The 15,166-nt window shown below is 38.6% G+C and overlaps 1 protein-coding gene across 2 annotated transcripts in view; it reads left to right on the top strand.

The window, feature by feature from the left end:
- The window catches only part of SH3GL3 (SH3 domain containing GRB2 like 3, endophilin A3), a 53,951-nt gene extending 39,310 nt beyond the window's left edge, over window positions 1-14,641 (top strand). For both annotated transcript variants that reach the window (XM_035335794.1, XM_035335795.1), the window contains 6 exons: window positions 375-518; window positions 1,609-1,742; window positions 3,153-3,311; window positions 6,331-6,434; window positions 7,636-7,763; window positions 13,842-14,641. In XM_035335794.1, coding sequence (XP_035191685.1) covers window positions 375-518; window positions 1,609-1,742; window positions 3,153-3,311; window positions 6,331-6,434; window positions 7,636-7,763; window positions 13,842-14,047 — 875 coding nt within the window. In that variant the 3' untranslated portion in view covers window positions 14,048-14,641. The remainder of the gene's footprint in view (window positions 1-374; window positions 519-1,608; window positions 1,743-3,152; window positions 3,312-6,330; window positions 6,435-7,635; window positions 7,764-13,841) is intronic.
- The last annotated feature ends 525 nt before the right edge of the window (window positions 14,642-15,166 follow it).

Below are 15,166 nucleotides of genomic sequence, written 5' to 3' on the forward strand. Positions count from 1 at the left end.
AAGAGCATTAAAATGGCTTCGTCTCTGCTTGTATCCATTTTGTGTTTGCTTTCTGCAGTGCTTTTAATAGAGGAATCCACAAGGAAAAATACTCAAGGGAATGTGAATATTGGTGAATATCAGCAGAAGGCAATAAGCACTCCCACTATATAACTGCCTGGAGAGATGATGCCCACTCAGCTGGGAATAAAACAGTTTCATGTGACCCATACTGCTGTATGTAATCTTCAACATTGACTATGAAGTACTGACAACAAAAAGCTTATGGGTCTACAGACTAACTTAGTGACTTACTTCATGAGGTTGCTTGTTTATTGCTTTAAAAAAATAATTTAAAAAATGTTTTGTCTGGTTTTTGTTCATGTTCTTATTAGCATACAGGGCCAAGCTGGGAATGCTGAACACTATGTCAAAGATCAGGGGACAAGTTAAAACCACAGGCTACCCTCAGACAGAAGGACTCCTAGGAGACTGCATGATACGGTATGGCAGAGAGCTTGGCGATGATTCTATGTTTGGTGAGTTTGTGTACCTCCTTTGAGAATATTTCAGTATAAAGCTCTTCGCAGAATATTACTCAGTGAAAAACTATGTAAATAGCTGATCCAGGTAAGAGGGAAAGCTAAGTATAGTGATTAGGGGATGATTGATATAATAATACACATTGCTTCTACATATTTGTCTGCCTCTATTGCTGTCTCTAAACATTTTAGTTTCTAACTTGCCAAAGGTAAATCATTTAGAGTGATTCTTTGATGCAATGCATTTTTTAAACCTTTAAATAAAAATGGTTACCCCATATCCAAGAGTTAAATTAATGGAAAAAAATCTTGGGGGGGGGGGGGGGGGGGGGGGGGAGGACCTGGGGGTGCTTTTGGAGTCTTTGTGCTTTGGAGCAATGCTTCTCAAATATGCATTTTCTTGTTTTTGTGAAGATCCACTCCAGCTTGGCCATGCTACAATTCTTTGGTAAATCAAATATTACCTATTTCCTCTGAAAATATGCTGAAACTTCACGGCCAAAATCTTGACAGAGGCATTGCTTGCTGAGCATGCACAATGTGTGGGCTTGACTGGAACAAACTTGAAGCACTGTCACAGAGCTACTCAGTGGGTGTTTTTTGATACAGCTGGGATTAAGAGGGAAACTACAAGAAATGTACATGAGAAAAGGAGAGTCCCATATTTGGGAAAGAACACAGACTAGGGCTACAGGACTCTGGCTTGGGCTAGGACTGTGTGCAGAAGCCAAATTCAGAACTGGCTGACTTCTTTATGCCCTGTTGTTAAGATCTGCAGTTCCACACACAAAGGCCCTTCTCTAAGTAGTAACAGCTATGTAGGCCTAGGAACCTAGGACTCAAAAAACCCAAGGAGGTGCTGGATAGGGGAAGATGTTGATGCTGCAGAATATACTATAGAGCAAAATATTCCAGTTCTAATTTTCTGTAGGAGAAAATCAAGTGCATAGTTTACATTATTATTATTATTTTTACTTTTCAACGTCCTAGAGCAGATACAAAGATACCTACTTGGAAGAGCTTTATCAAAAGACACATTTTTTGTTTTACATACATTGAGATATAAGTAGCATATTCTTTACCATAGGCCTTGCACTATTGGATGCTGGTGAAAGCATGAAGCAAATGGCAGAAGTGAAGGACTCACTTGATATTAATGTCAAACAAAATTTCATTGATCCTCTACAGTTATTGCAGGACAAAGATTTAAAAGAGATCGGGGTAAGTTTTTCAGGGTAAAGCTTCATTTATCAATAATCAAAGTGAATCAAACCCTAGTTCTCTGAGTTGTTTTTTTTTTTTTTTTTTTGTGGAAGCAAAAGGCAAATAAACTTCACTGCATTTAAGCTTGTTTCTGTAGCAAAATAGTGATGAAATCTGCTTAAAAACAGTATCTGGCTATTTCCATTGTCTAACTTTCTCAGTTTGCCATATTGCCTCTACATTCAGTGCAAGAAGGATAGTGAAGAAAATTGTATCCTGTATTTTTCTGCTCTTTTATTTTAAGCGACATTTTTTATTAATTGTTCTGAACATGTGAGTGGGCTGCGATTTACTGTGACTGATTATCCTGTCTTGCCACCTCTCTCTGCCAGCCTAAGGCTGTTTATTATAGAGGTCGAATTTGATTGTTGAAGAAGGCTATTGAGGGCAATCACACAGTGATCTCAAAAGTGCCTTAAAATGATGAGTGCCATATTCCGCTATGGGGAAAAATATAGGATGCTGAGGAACATATTTTTAACCTTTAAAGTTAGGTTTTTCAGTGCTCTTGTTTACAAAATGACAATTCAAAAGAAAGCCAGGCAGTCTTTGTCTGAGTCTGATTCCAATAGACTTGGGTAATAAGCAAGTTAATTCCCTGATGAAACGCAGAAAAGAAAGATGTTTTATTTGTTTACATGTATGTGGAAAGTAGAGGAAAAAGCTAGTAATAATGCCTTGATGTTTATAGCTGTCTCCTATGATACATAGCCGTTTTCAGTTGTCATTCTTCTGGACTGATAAAAAGAAATTGTTTGATGTTAGCTTTAATGAGCATTTTGTACTGTCACTTTGAGTCCATTCTGTAAGTCTGTCAATCCCGTGATTTTTGGCAACAGAAAAGCTTGTATAGTGATGTCAGATAGAAGTGTCAGGTTGACACCTAACAAAGAAAGCAAGAACATAAGATATGTTGGAATACTGCTTATGGAATGAGAAGGGAAAATAACTCTGTCATATTGCATATAATTCAAGAGGTAAAAATCATTTAATTATAGAACACAGGGATTTGGATTTTTTCTAAATTAGAAGCAGGATCCAATGTTAGGTGTTGCACATTTAATAAACTCCATCCCATGATCTGGGTGCTTAAGATTACCGAATCAAGGTAGCCAGTTCCCCACGTCCTACCAGATGACTGTTTATTTAAAGTCTACACAACTTAAAATGTCATTCACGTATGCAGTCCCAGACATACCTGATGCTGCCTTAGATCAAAGGGATGGACTGGATAATCTCTGAGCCTGGCATTTCTTTTGATTCTGCATATCCCTGTAATTGCATCCAACTGAAACTTCCTTAAATCACTATGTGTTTGTATGGGCCTGTCCCATTTGGACATCCTCCTAAATGTTCTGTCTTGTTTAGCATCATTTGAAGAAACTAGAAGGTCGTCGTTTGGATTATGATTATAAAAAGAAACGTCTTGGAAAGATACCAGATGAAGAAGTTAAACAAGCAGTAGAAAAATTTGAAGAGTCAAAGGAACTAGCTGAAAGAAGCATGTTCAATTTTTTAGAAAATGATGTAAGTCTGTCCTGCATTTTTGTTTGCTGCAGTATATCCAGGTGAGAAACGTGTGTGGGATTGGATAAAGCTTGACCCATCCTTCATAAGAGACAAGGACTGAAGGTAGAGAACATGCCTTTTTCCTTGTCTCAGAGAGGAACATCATGCACAGCAGTGCATGGGAGTACTCAAGAATTCAGCGAAGTCTTCTGGAGATACAATTGCTCAGACAAGGTTGATGCAGACATCTCCTGTAGCTTTATTATCTATGAGCAATGAACTGTCTGAGAGCAGAACACAGGGAGATCAGGGGGAAGGAGAAGCTAGTCACAGACAAGCTGCTTAAAGCACGAGTGAGAGATATGTACCCAGTGCTAATTTGCAGGAGCAGCTCACTTAACACACAAAACTTTGCTGCTGATTTAAAGGATCTGGATAATTTTGGCTCTAAAAATTACAACTATAGCTTGGCTGTAAATATTACTGCATAGAGTTTATGTGGGTTATGCTCAGGTACTTGGACATTGGCTCAAAGTCGAAGTCCACCATGAAATTATGTCTAAAAAATGAGCAACTGTGGTGATTTGCAATAATCCTCTCTGCAGTGCTTATACAGCAGAATAGTGGGATGTGCTCTCCCATATAGTCATGGAATTATATGAAAAAAGAGATAGAAGGGTGCCTTAGAGGACATTTTGCTATCTGTAAGTAGGACACACAATGTTAGTTTATTTCTTATGAGTGGGTATCAGGTTTTTTGTTTGTTTTTGTCTGGAATATGAAAGACAAAAGAAATTACTTGGTTTTACAGAGATTACTGTATTAGACCATATTAGCACCAGTCAAGTTCAAACAGAAATAGGACGGCAGGGCCTATTCCAAAGCTTTCTCTTCTGTAGATAAGGTATCACAGAAACCATGCTTAAAAAGCAAGAAATGTGCTGTCTTCTAGGAGCAAACTGAAGAAAGGAGGAGTTGTTCAGTGGGACTGTTTACCTGCAGACTTCTGTCCTGACTACCAATGTAACGTCCAGCTATAAACTAGCCAGTAGCTCCTAACTGCTTGTGAGTGGGACACATTCATTACAGCAGTTCATAACCCCTTGCTGTTATACCAGCACAAGTTATATTAAGGCTGCAAAAATTTAACATCTTCTATCAACAATTTCAGCATGCTGTTCCACAGTAGGCTCTACCAATTGGCCAGCTGCAGTGTATGCATTTTATAGTTCTGCTTTGCATAAGCAGCTGAGAAATGTTTCAGACATTTATCACTAGCCAAATCACCAAAGCAAAGATGAAACAGTGTATGATATACAGTGATGTACCTAAGCCACAAGATCAGGAATGACTGACTAGTATAACTGATTCTGCCTTTGGGAGGGAGGTGAAGTGGATGGCCCTTTGATGTCTTTTTCTATACCTTCTTTCTATTGTTTCTGTTTAAAGAAAACTGTGCTCTTTCCTTTCCATTTGCCATGCTGACCCAATTTCTCTCCTGTCCTCAGACTTCTCATTACAGCCTTCTTGACTAAGCCCAGTCTTTCTCAATGGATTTGCATGGATAGTAATTGCAGTCACTTCCTTCCTGTCCTTCCCAATTCCCCAAATGTCTTCCTTTCTTGGCCTTCTTGCCCTGCAATCTCTTTTCTCAATGCTCTGGTCCCCAGCCATCTTGCCAGGTGCCTCACCCAGACTCAGTCCTGATCCACATCTCTTTCTCATTTTTTTTCTTTGCACAGCTAGTTCCAGACCTCCCACACAGACACTTTTCTATGCACTTCTTATCAGATCCATCTTCCTGCCTTTCCCACTCAGCCAGTCTCAGGCTCCTCTAAGTGGCTTTTAGTCCCTCAAGTCTCCCTGGCTCCTTCCCAGTCTCTCTCGCTTTTTTCTCCTAATCCCCAGTTCCATATTCTTTCTGGCTCTTGCTCATCTTGTCTGGACATTCCTTGTCTATCCATTTTCACTGACCACTTCATCCAAACCCCAGGCACATTGTACATTATCCTCAGCTGGTTTACGTTACTCTCTCTTGACTTTGATGGAATTGTATCAGCTGTTAATTTGGTTCTGTGCGTTTCATTTCTATATGCTATGTGACAATGTTTGGCTCTCTTGGAATCCCAGAAGAATTTCTAATAATCTTTTTAACTGAGTAAAAGCAGACGAAGTATAGCATAAAATTACCATGGGTCCATAAAACATTTGCAGAAAGTTTACTCAGACACCTTCTTGTGATCCAATGTCTGAAGACACGGAATGGGAACATGTCAGACTTCTTGGGTTCTGTCTTCTTAATGCGGTCTTGAAGGAAGAGGACAAATAAATATTTGGTAGTGTTCCATCAGAGATCACAGTACAGATTGAATTTTTCAGTTTGTGTTATGGTAACGGGAATGAGATTGTTACCTTGTGAATAAAAGTTATTATTTTTTTTCTCTTTCACAACCTCCCTTTACCCCAGCATTCATATTTTTGAATGATCGGCTGATACTTCTTCAATCCAAGTAGGTTTGGGTAATAGTAGGTAAATCATGTTTCATTTATTGGTTTATAAAATGCTGCCATCTAGTGAGGTAACTCCAGACAATTTCATAACTGCAGTTTGTAAACATCACTAATAAACACTAATGGGGCTGAGTCACAAGAGTTGTCACAATGTAATTTCTCCTAACATTGCTGATTAGAAAAGCCCCACTTTCACCTGCTATGGGGTCATGTCCTCTAACCGTTTCAGGCTTGGGTGTTGACAGACAGCTGGCTTGGAAGTTGAAAGCAATAGGGATTTGCACATTGTGAAAGGAAATGACTCAAGGACCCAGCCCTGGGTTAGTGAACTAGAAGTTACACTTCAGTTTTGTTCAGGTTCCAACTGGCAATTTCTTTGATAGAATCACATACGCTCTTTTTCAATAGTCCCACAAGGTATCATTGTCTTTTGAGATACCAGGTCTGTTTTGAATGAAGTGTTTGTTTATCTTTCAGCTGAATGTACTGCAGGCTCCTTAAAATTATTTTCCTCTCTGTATTTCAGGTAGAACAAGTTAGCCAGTTGGCTGTGTTTGTAGAAGCAGCGCTAGATTACCATAAACAATCCACAGAAATTTTGGAGGATCTGCAGAGCAAGCTGCAAAACCGGTAAGGCTGAACCCATGAGAAAATGTTGAACCTCTTTTGCAGCTCAGGTTCATGAACGTGAAATGTCGCTGAAGCAACAGATCTTGTAGCACCACCTCACAGATGTGCACTTGGTGTGCTTTACTGGACTTCATTGCTTTAAACCATTGCCACCTGGCAACTTCTTGCTGCACTGTGAGCCTTTAATGTACCTCAAGATCTGCCCAGAAAGCTTTGAGTGTGTGCAGAATCCCTCGCTCACATCTGCGGAGGTTAATCAGGACAGCCTCCATTTGTTTGCAGGTTTACTTAAACTTGCATACTTTCTAAACTGTGTTTGGGAGACTGCTGAGAAGCTGGCATGTTTTCACTGAGATTATGGGGTATAACAAAACTCTGCAGCAAAGCAAGGGAATTGCCAGCTGGCTAGGAACATGACTGTGGTGAATGTACTTGTGAAAGGCCCAGATACTTTGTGTCATACTAACAGAAAAAAATGCTGCTGTCATTAATTTGTTGTACGTCACCCTGAGAACAAACAGAAAACAGGACACCTAAATGACTGGCGGACCACTGTAACGTAGCCTAACATTACAGTCACCGAGTCCAGATAACTCTGTTGGGCTTCTTATTTGGGTTGATGCGGTGGCTGTGAGTATCACACAGGAGCAGATGTGCCTGTGTACCCTGCCCCAAGAGCCAGAGGGCCAGTGAGATGCGGACCTCTTGGCAGGGCCACGTGTGCGTACAGGAAGAGGTACTAAGATAGTTTTGCTGACCAAATGGTTGTTTTCCGTTTTTTTCTAATAAAAAAGGCACTGTTTGAGATGCAGTCCCTGGGCCTCTGTCCTGGCTGGGTTTCTGCATATGTCATGTACAGTAGAGCTTTCCAGATAGCTCATTTCTGGAACTTCTGCTGAACTCAGTGGCAGCTGTGGATGCTCAGCACTTCTCAGACTCAGGCTGTTAAGCTTTATGCCTCTGTCAGCAGGACCATAGCATTAAATAAAATAAGGACTTGCCGATATTCAAATATTGCATTAGAATTGAGCAGTTTTAAGTAAATAATACATATGACCCCTCCCCCCAAAAAAAACAAAACAAAACATAGCAGGAGGGTTTTTTCCCACTTTTCAAATGCAAAAGCACAAACTCTAGATGGAAAGTCCATAAGTATTTGTTCCTTCAAGTAAATCTCTTGCCATTCTTCTCTATGTTCTAGAATAAATGTAGCATCTAGTCGGCCTAAACGTGAATTTAAGCCAAAGCCTGTAATAACTGCAACCCTGGAAATTGGTGATAATCAGCAGCACAATGGGATTGCATATAGCTCTTCCATAAAATCATCAGGTAAGCCTGTGGCCACAAAATTAAAGTGTTGGTGGGTGTTTAACCAGATTGTTGCTTGTACTGTGAGAATGATAGATTCATGAGGCATCAGTATCCATGTATATGCCTCCATTTGTTTCCCAGATTTGGAAATGGAATTGTGAAGCAGGTTTCCTCTCAGCAATCTTTCACCATCCGAAATTTAGGTGTGGCATTCTCCTTGGTCTTTTAGGTTCTCTGTATTGCCACTGAGGGTGGGAGGAGAGAGAGGGAGAGTCAGTTGCAGAAAGCAGTTCATGTCTTGAAAAGACAGATGCCTAAGGTGGGTGTGTTACATCACTGTATGGAACATCTCCAGATGCTAATTTCCCTCCACAGTCTACTAGACCAGAAAGGATCAGCACAGGATCTTGACTGTTAACCACATAAAATTCAGAAAGACCACTCCCAGCCTTATTTTCTTTTTTATTTTTTTATTTTTTTATTTTATTTTTTAATACTTTATTATTTTATTTATTTTATTTTTTAATATTTTATTTTATTTTTTATTTATTTTAAATTTTATTTTTTATTAATATATTTTACTTTAATGGCCTTTCATTCCCCTAAAATACACACCAAAGTGCGTGCATTTTTGAACTGAAGTTCTCAAGTACCCGTTACTGTGGGAGTAGGATCCGTTCTTGCGGTTAGGTCCCGATTCCACACACACACACACAAAAAGAACAACTGATGAAAGCCCTTGAAAGTTGTGGGAATGGTAATAATTACTAAGGTTACTACCCACTGAAATAACTTTTTCTCATCTCATACTTTTCTTCATCTCATGAATACTTTTTTTCCTTATCTCCTTTATGCCTACATCAAGTGATGAGAGACCAATAACAAAACAGAAAAGACAATAATATGCAAAGAAAAGAGCATGAAAAAGCCAGTTTTTTTCCATAAACATTATTTGTAAGGAAAATAGAGAGGAGGCAGTGAGCCTAAAGTTTCCTTCTCTATTTGGCATGAGATCTAGGATTTTTTTCTGAAGCCTTTTTATTTATTTTTTTCTTGTTTGTAACTCTCTGGTTTCCTCTTCCCTCCAGTCTTTCTTCTTTTTAAAGGTTATAGGGAGAGAAATAAGAGAACTAAAGGTGAAAGAATAAAGCTTAGAGCTGTAACTTCGTGTTCCTTCTAGAGTCTTTAATTTTCTTGCACTCTGGTATAAAATAAGGCTATTACACAATCCATACTGAAGGGGATTGCAATAGATTGGCAGCATAAATCCACCCAGCAAGATCCTGTCCCTTGTTTTGTTTCTTTTGTGCTTTGGGGTACTTGAAGGTATGTTGGTGAAGCTCCCCATGCTGCCCGAATAACAAGACAGTAATTTTGTGTTGAACATGGGACTGAGGGAGATAACTCCTTTTTTGCACATTCCTCTCAATTCAGACCACTGGTTCTTAAGACATGGTGCAAGCACACATTTCCTTCAAAGCACTGGAAATATGTGCAGCAATGCATAAATCCTTAAGTTTCTAGTTATTTTCACAGCACATCTGGATGGAAGCAGCAAAAACAAGGCAACCTTTATTAAGAATCCAGTATAAAATTACTACTCCCCTATCAATTGCTTGTCAAGTTATATAGGCTTTTTTTCTGCTTTACATGTGCAGAGGAGATCGAGATTTAGATTCAGCACTTGTACATTAACTAGTATGTCAAAACAGAGATAAAGCAGTACACACCTTACAGTGGTTTATAATCATGATAGGAGTGATCCAAGATGTCGTTTAAAGGTAATCAGTCCAGCCTTTAGGCAAAAGACAGGTTAGATTACTTCTCAAGGTTGTTTCCAGGAAAAACAAAATAAAAAAATGTGGTTTTAATGAGCTAAAATTCAGTGAATTAACTGAAAAATAAATGACCACTGCTTGCTAAGATAGGGAAGGAGTGAGCCACTTCCATTCATTGACTACTGCATCAGCTGCTTGCATATCATTAAATGATGGATTTTCACTTACTGTTTGGCTCACTCAGTACTATCAGAATGGAAAAGAAAACATGACCATGAAAAAGATGGAAGGATAGGAAAAGTTCAGTACCAGTTGCGATGATTAATGTTGTGAATAATATCAGAAAGACATATATAGCACTTACAACATCTGTAATTTATTTATTTTTTTTCTCCTGAGGAAGGTATAGTTGTGGATGCTGTGCTTACCTCCTGAGCAGGTACAATAAGAAGTGAAATCATTGTTTGTTTTCTTTGTTCTTCCTGTTCAATACTCAGAAGTTACCTATATGGATTTCTGTGGAATTACAGTGGAGTGAATATGTCTTGCTTGTAAATGGGAAAACCTCCCTGTTCCTGTTTAAAATCATGAAACAGATTTGATTTATGGTTTGTGGTTTAGAAATGCAAACCAGGTGGCTCTAAGCAAAACACTGGTAAATGTTTTAAGGTCTCCAAGTGATAGAGGGATAACATCATGATCGCTTTCTTCTTTCACTTAGAAAACTTTTTTGTCCTACACAAGCACTTTCGTGCTTAATTTTCCCCGTTTACACACTGGCTCTGTCAAAACGTAGAGCTTTAATTTCCCTGATGCTGTCACTCAATGTAAGTAGTATCTTAGCATTCAGTGAGCCCATGGAAATCAACAGGGCAGTTCAAAATAAGCTGTGATAATTCAGCACAACTACCACAATCCAGTTTTGAGTGTTGAAATGGCTTTTCCTGTGTTTCACCATAGCTTTCTAGGTTAAGTATCAGCTTCTTGGAGCACAAATGGTATTTTCCTTTGTACAGTTCCTGACACATGGGGATTATATAGTACTAATGACTTGCATACATTTGCAGGGCTAAAATCACAGGAACATCTTTTTAATGTTGTACATTTAGCTACTTTGATTGAGCACAAATAATAAATCTGTATTTTTGTTCTAATTTATTGTTATCCTCATTAATCAGTTGAAGCTATAAGCATCATCTGGTTCATCTTAAAACTCTTAAGTGCTGTGTTACATCATGCCTTTCCCTCTTTTTGTTTGTCAGGTTTGGCTATGTTACAAACTAATTGGGTCTGGTTGCCACGTGCTGCAGTTTAACACAAGCATCTAAATGTTTACACACTTCAGCTATGAAGGATACTTGGACTAATTAACTTAGCAAGCTTCCAGTTTGTGATTATTAAAGTATAATTCTGCAACCACATGTATACATCGTGGTATAGAAGAAGAGTAGGTGCAGGAATGGGCAGTAACTCCCTTTGGAAATACAACAACAAAAAGCATCGAATGTCCTGGTTTCATCCTGTAATGCTTGAGAAGTCACAGACAGCTGACGCCTAACCTGCTTTCTGGTGCTTTTTTCATTTGTGCTGTTAAGGTTTAAGTGATGTAGAGACTATGACAAGACATTTTTGAATATGTGACAATGATGCGTGTCAATTTAGCTCCACAATGGCAGAAATTAAGGAGGTAGGCATAGTGTTGCATATTAACATAAAACCTGCTTGCAGGAAGAAAAGGTTGTACTTTAGCTTAAGCCTCTGCAACAGTAGAAGACGTGCAAGTATTTAATAGACAGGAAAAGGCTGGAGTCATGTCACCAATTCTGTGATGTTAAGCAGTGTGTGTTGCAGACTGTCAGGCAGTGCTGCCCCCATCACCTTTGTCAGGGAAGCTTTGTCTCATTGGGATGTACAGTAGCAGCAGCTGCCTGACTCTAATGAAGTCTTTGACTGATCCTACAGCCTGGAGTGAAAGCGATTGTACTGGCTGTGACCATTATTTTAAAATGTTTTCAGGCTGCCAGACACTTTTCATTTCTTTGGAGCTTAAAATGAACCAAATGTGATCCATCTCATATCAGGTACCTTACTGTCAGAAATTAACTGGTTCGCAATAGTAAATTAGCCCCATCGGAGCAGCTGGTGAAGGCTAGGAACTTTGTCAATTATTCAGAGCACTGCGTTCTGCTGTTGACAGTTCTAGTGAGTTAGTATCAGTTCTACCTTGGCAAAGACTCTGAAAATAACTCAGCTATTTTTGAATGCAGTCAGTCCATTTTTGTTGGAAAATTGTGGTTCATCTTCTTTTCTGTGCATGGACTGTTTCAGCAAAAATATGCCCAGAACCAGGCTTTTGCCTGGGCCATTGAATTAGAGTAGCCGTAATTCAGTTTGTTCTTGTTAAAATTTGTTGTTACCCCATGCCTTCAACGGACAGAGAAATAGTCCAGCTTTGTTACAGCAATACCCCAGGGAGGCTGGCTGAAGGGGCTCATTGTGTTGACAGCTCTCTCCCATTGTTATAACAATAGAAAAGAGCTTTTATTTCTAAAGGATGGAACGTATCCACAAAACAAAATTAATTCCCACTTCCCAGTTTTAACACCAAATATTACTCATGTTTATATATTTGTCAATTAAAAAGATGCTTTCACTCATCCTCATTTACTGATCACCAGAATCATTGTTTTGTCACCTTGTTTCCTAAGACTTCTCCTGATCCCTGTTGCTAGAAAATATCAGAACAGTTACTTTTCAATAGTTGCCTACGCATTACCATGATTACCAGATTAAAAAGCACAGCATGCATGTTTAACACCTCAGCTATTTTATCTGTATTGCATTATCGTTGGGTGCATACTTTCCCAAACAAAAATTACTCTCTGGGCTGACAACGTGATCACCTGTGTGATAGCTTGGAGAGAGAGCTAAGACAAAATATTTCAGATGTGGCAATGTTGCAAATGAGACAAGCAGAATAACTTCAAGGGTTTAACTGCTTTAATTGAAGCACTGGAAGACTGAAGAGTTGTTTGTCATGCCGTAATGTGTTTTACTGCTGTGCACATGGCATCAGCATGAAGTCTTTTTCCCTATTCTTCATTTAAAACGTACTACAACTTAGCAGAATTTCACTTCAATATGCTGCATGTATTATTAAAAATCTGTTATGGGTGAGCATCTGGCTAGTCCTATGGGTGAACCTCTGGCTAGTCCTTGCCCACAAAGCAAAGCTTTACAATTTGAACATTAGATTACATTTTACTAGAATAAGCTATCATTCATAAGTATGAATGAAGGAATATGTTATGTATAGATATCTATACTAGTGATCCAAGCCAGTCAACCACCTCTTTGTGGGAATTTTTAAAAAGACAACCGTATTGATAAGGTAACTTAATTTGCTAATGGTGATTGTTTTCTACTTTAATTTATATTTGTTTTCCTGTAAATATATGTACTTACTACTGTGTTTACATGTGATAACATTAATATTTTAAGAGTAACTTGGTATGAAGATCGTTATAGTAGGACATGAGCAAACAACGTAAGTCACAAGAACAGCCAGGTGCTGTGTTGGTGTTTTCATCTGTAAGATAGTTTGACAGCCACCACCATTACTAACATGACTGTCACTTTAGTTCAGATGAAGGACATGTATAGCAAAAGATTTGAACACACAGACTCAGGGAGCAATAACCCAGAAATGACCGTCACTGCTCAAGCCAGGTGAGGCTGGAAGTCCTAGTGCAGGAGCAGCTGGAAGCCTCGCTCCTGCAAATGCTCAGGTGCGTGGAAATCCAGCTGGCTGCCTCCAGGCTGTTAGTGTGTGTGTGTGTGTGTGTGTAGGACAGATGGAGTCCCTGCCCTCTGAGAGATATTCCTGCAGTGGCAGCGTGCTGCAGTGCAGTATGTTTAAATGATTATTTGTCACTTCTCCTTTTGACTTTTCCACTTTCATGTATCCTACCCTTCCAGTTCCTCTGGCCACTGCTCCAAAGAGACCACATTACTTTTGACAACTGCAATTACTTGAACTATTAGTTTTGTTTATCCTTTGCAAAGGGAATGCAACTAGGAACAGAAATCACGTAGCATCTGAACTTGAGGGAGGAACAGAATTATGCTTTAAAATAATAATCACTAGTATTATATGTAAAAGGACCAGATGTTAATTGGTAAAAGCAATAGTAAAACTTTTTGGGGAAAAAAAAAAGAAGATATGTTTTGACCTATTATTTTTATGCTTAGTGGCTAGTGGGATGCTATGAAGCTCTTCTAATGCTTGTTTGTTTGTTTGTTTCTGTCACTGGGGCAGGTTCTTCAGTGCACATGGATCAGCCTTGCTGCCAAGCTCTCTATGACTTTGAACCAGAAAATGAAGGCGAGCTTGGGTTTAAGGAAGGGGACATCATAACTCTGACCAATCAGATCGATGAGAATTGGTATGAAGGGATGTTAAATGGAGAGTCTGGCTTCTTCCCTATTAATTATGTTGAAGTGATGGTACCCTTGCCTCAGTGATTGTGTCATTCAAGCTGTGAACATGATTTCATGACTGAAATGGATTCACAAATGTGCTGTCAGTGTGGCATTCTGTGAAAGCCTTGCTATTTGACTGACTTACTGACTTTTGTATGCGTCTTTTTAAAATGTATTTATTTTATATTCAAAAAAATTTTACCTTCCCTGACTCCATCAACCTGCAAAAAAACCCATACCCAGTTTTTTTGCTTTGTGCCTTGAAGATCACTGTATGAGGTGTTTACTGGTAGCTCACTCTTGCTCCAAAAACGTGTTTCTTTGCTATTATTGTGTTTGTTTTTTTAAAATCTTCAGCTGCAATGATTTTACTATTGAAAACCATTTTAAAAAATACTGTAAGTGAAGCTAACTGTAACCAATTCCTAAGTTACTGATGTCATTGAGCTCTTTTCATCAATCACATTGTAATTTATTGTGAACAACTTAATCCACATTTCACATTGTATGTTGACAAAAGGCAAAGTGATCGTTGTCAATATTACGATGTTGTTATACTAAGTACAAGTTCTCAGAATCAAAAATTCCTATACTTTGCTGACCAAACTTAATAAATATTTCTGTGGGATAAGAACAGTGGTTGCCACTTCCGTTCCTATAGTTTGGACATTTGTTTCTGAACTAGGGGGTCACTTTTACTAGGTAAATAAAATTTCAGTGAAAAAAAAAATGCTACATTAAAAATGCACACAAAAAAGCCAAAGTATTAGTTTCATGACACCTTGGTCACTGGAGCTTTAATAATCTTCCGCTCTTGTCAGTGATCGTGTAACATTCATAATGTCCATTAACGTTTTTTTATAGCAGGAGAATAAGAGAAAAAAATCCTTTGAACTAAGTGTGAACTGATCCTAGCACCACAGAGTTTGCATAGACCTCCACTGAGATAAATGGGTGAGTATCATTAGTAGCTGTTACAAACAAAAGAAAAGTCACTAACACTTCTGCTTTTGTTTATTTATTTGGAAGGAATGGAGAAGAAGTAGAGATGAAAAATGCAATAACTACAACATACAAAAAAGGCCTCAAAATGAAGGACAGACATACTTGGGCTTAAGAACTGTCAAAATGAAGATAGAGTTGTTTTGTATTAGCCTTTTC

Source organism: Oxyura jamaicensis, chromosome 10 (assembly GCF_011077185.1).
Source record: "Oxyura jamaicensis isolate SHBP4307 breed ruddy duck chromosome 10, BPBGC_Ojam_1.0, whole genome shotgun sequence".
NCBI classification, from domain to species: Eukaryota; Metazoa; Chordata; class Aves; order Anseriformes; family Anatidae; genus Oxyura; species Oxyura jamaicensis.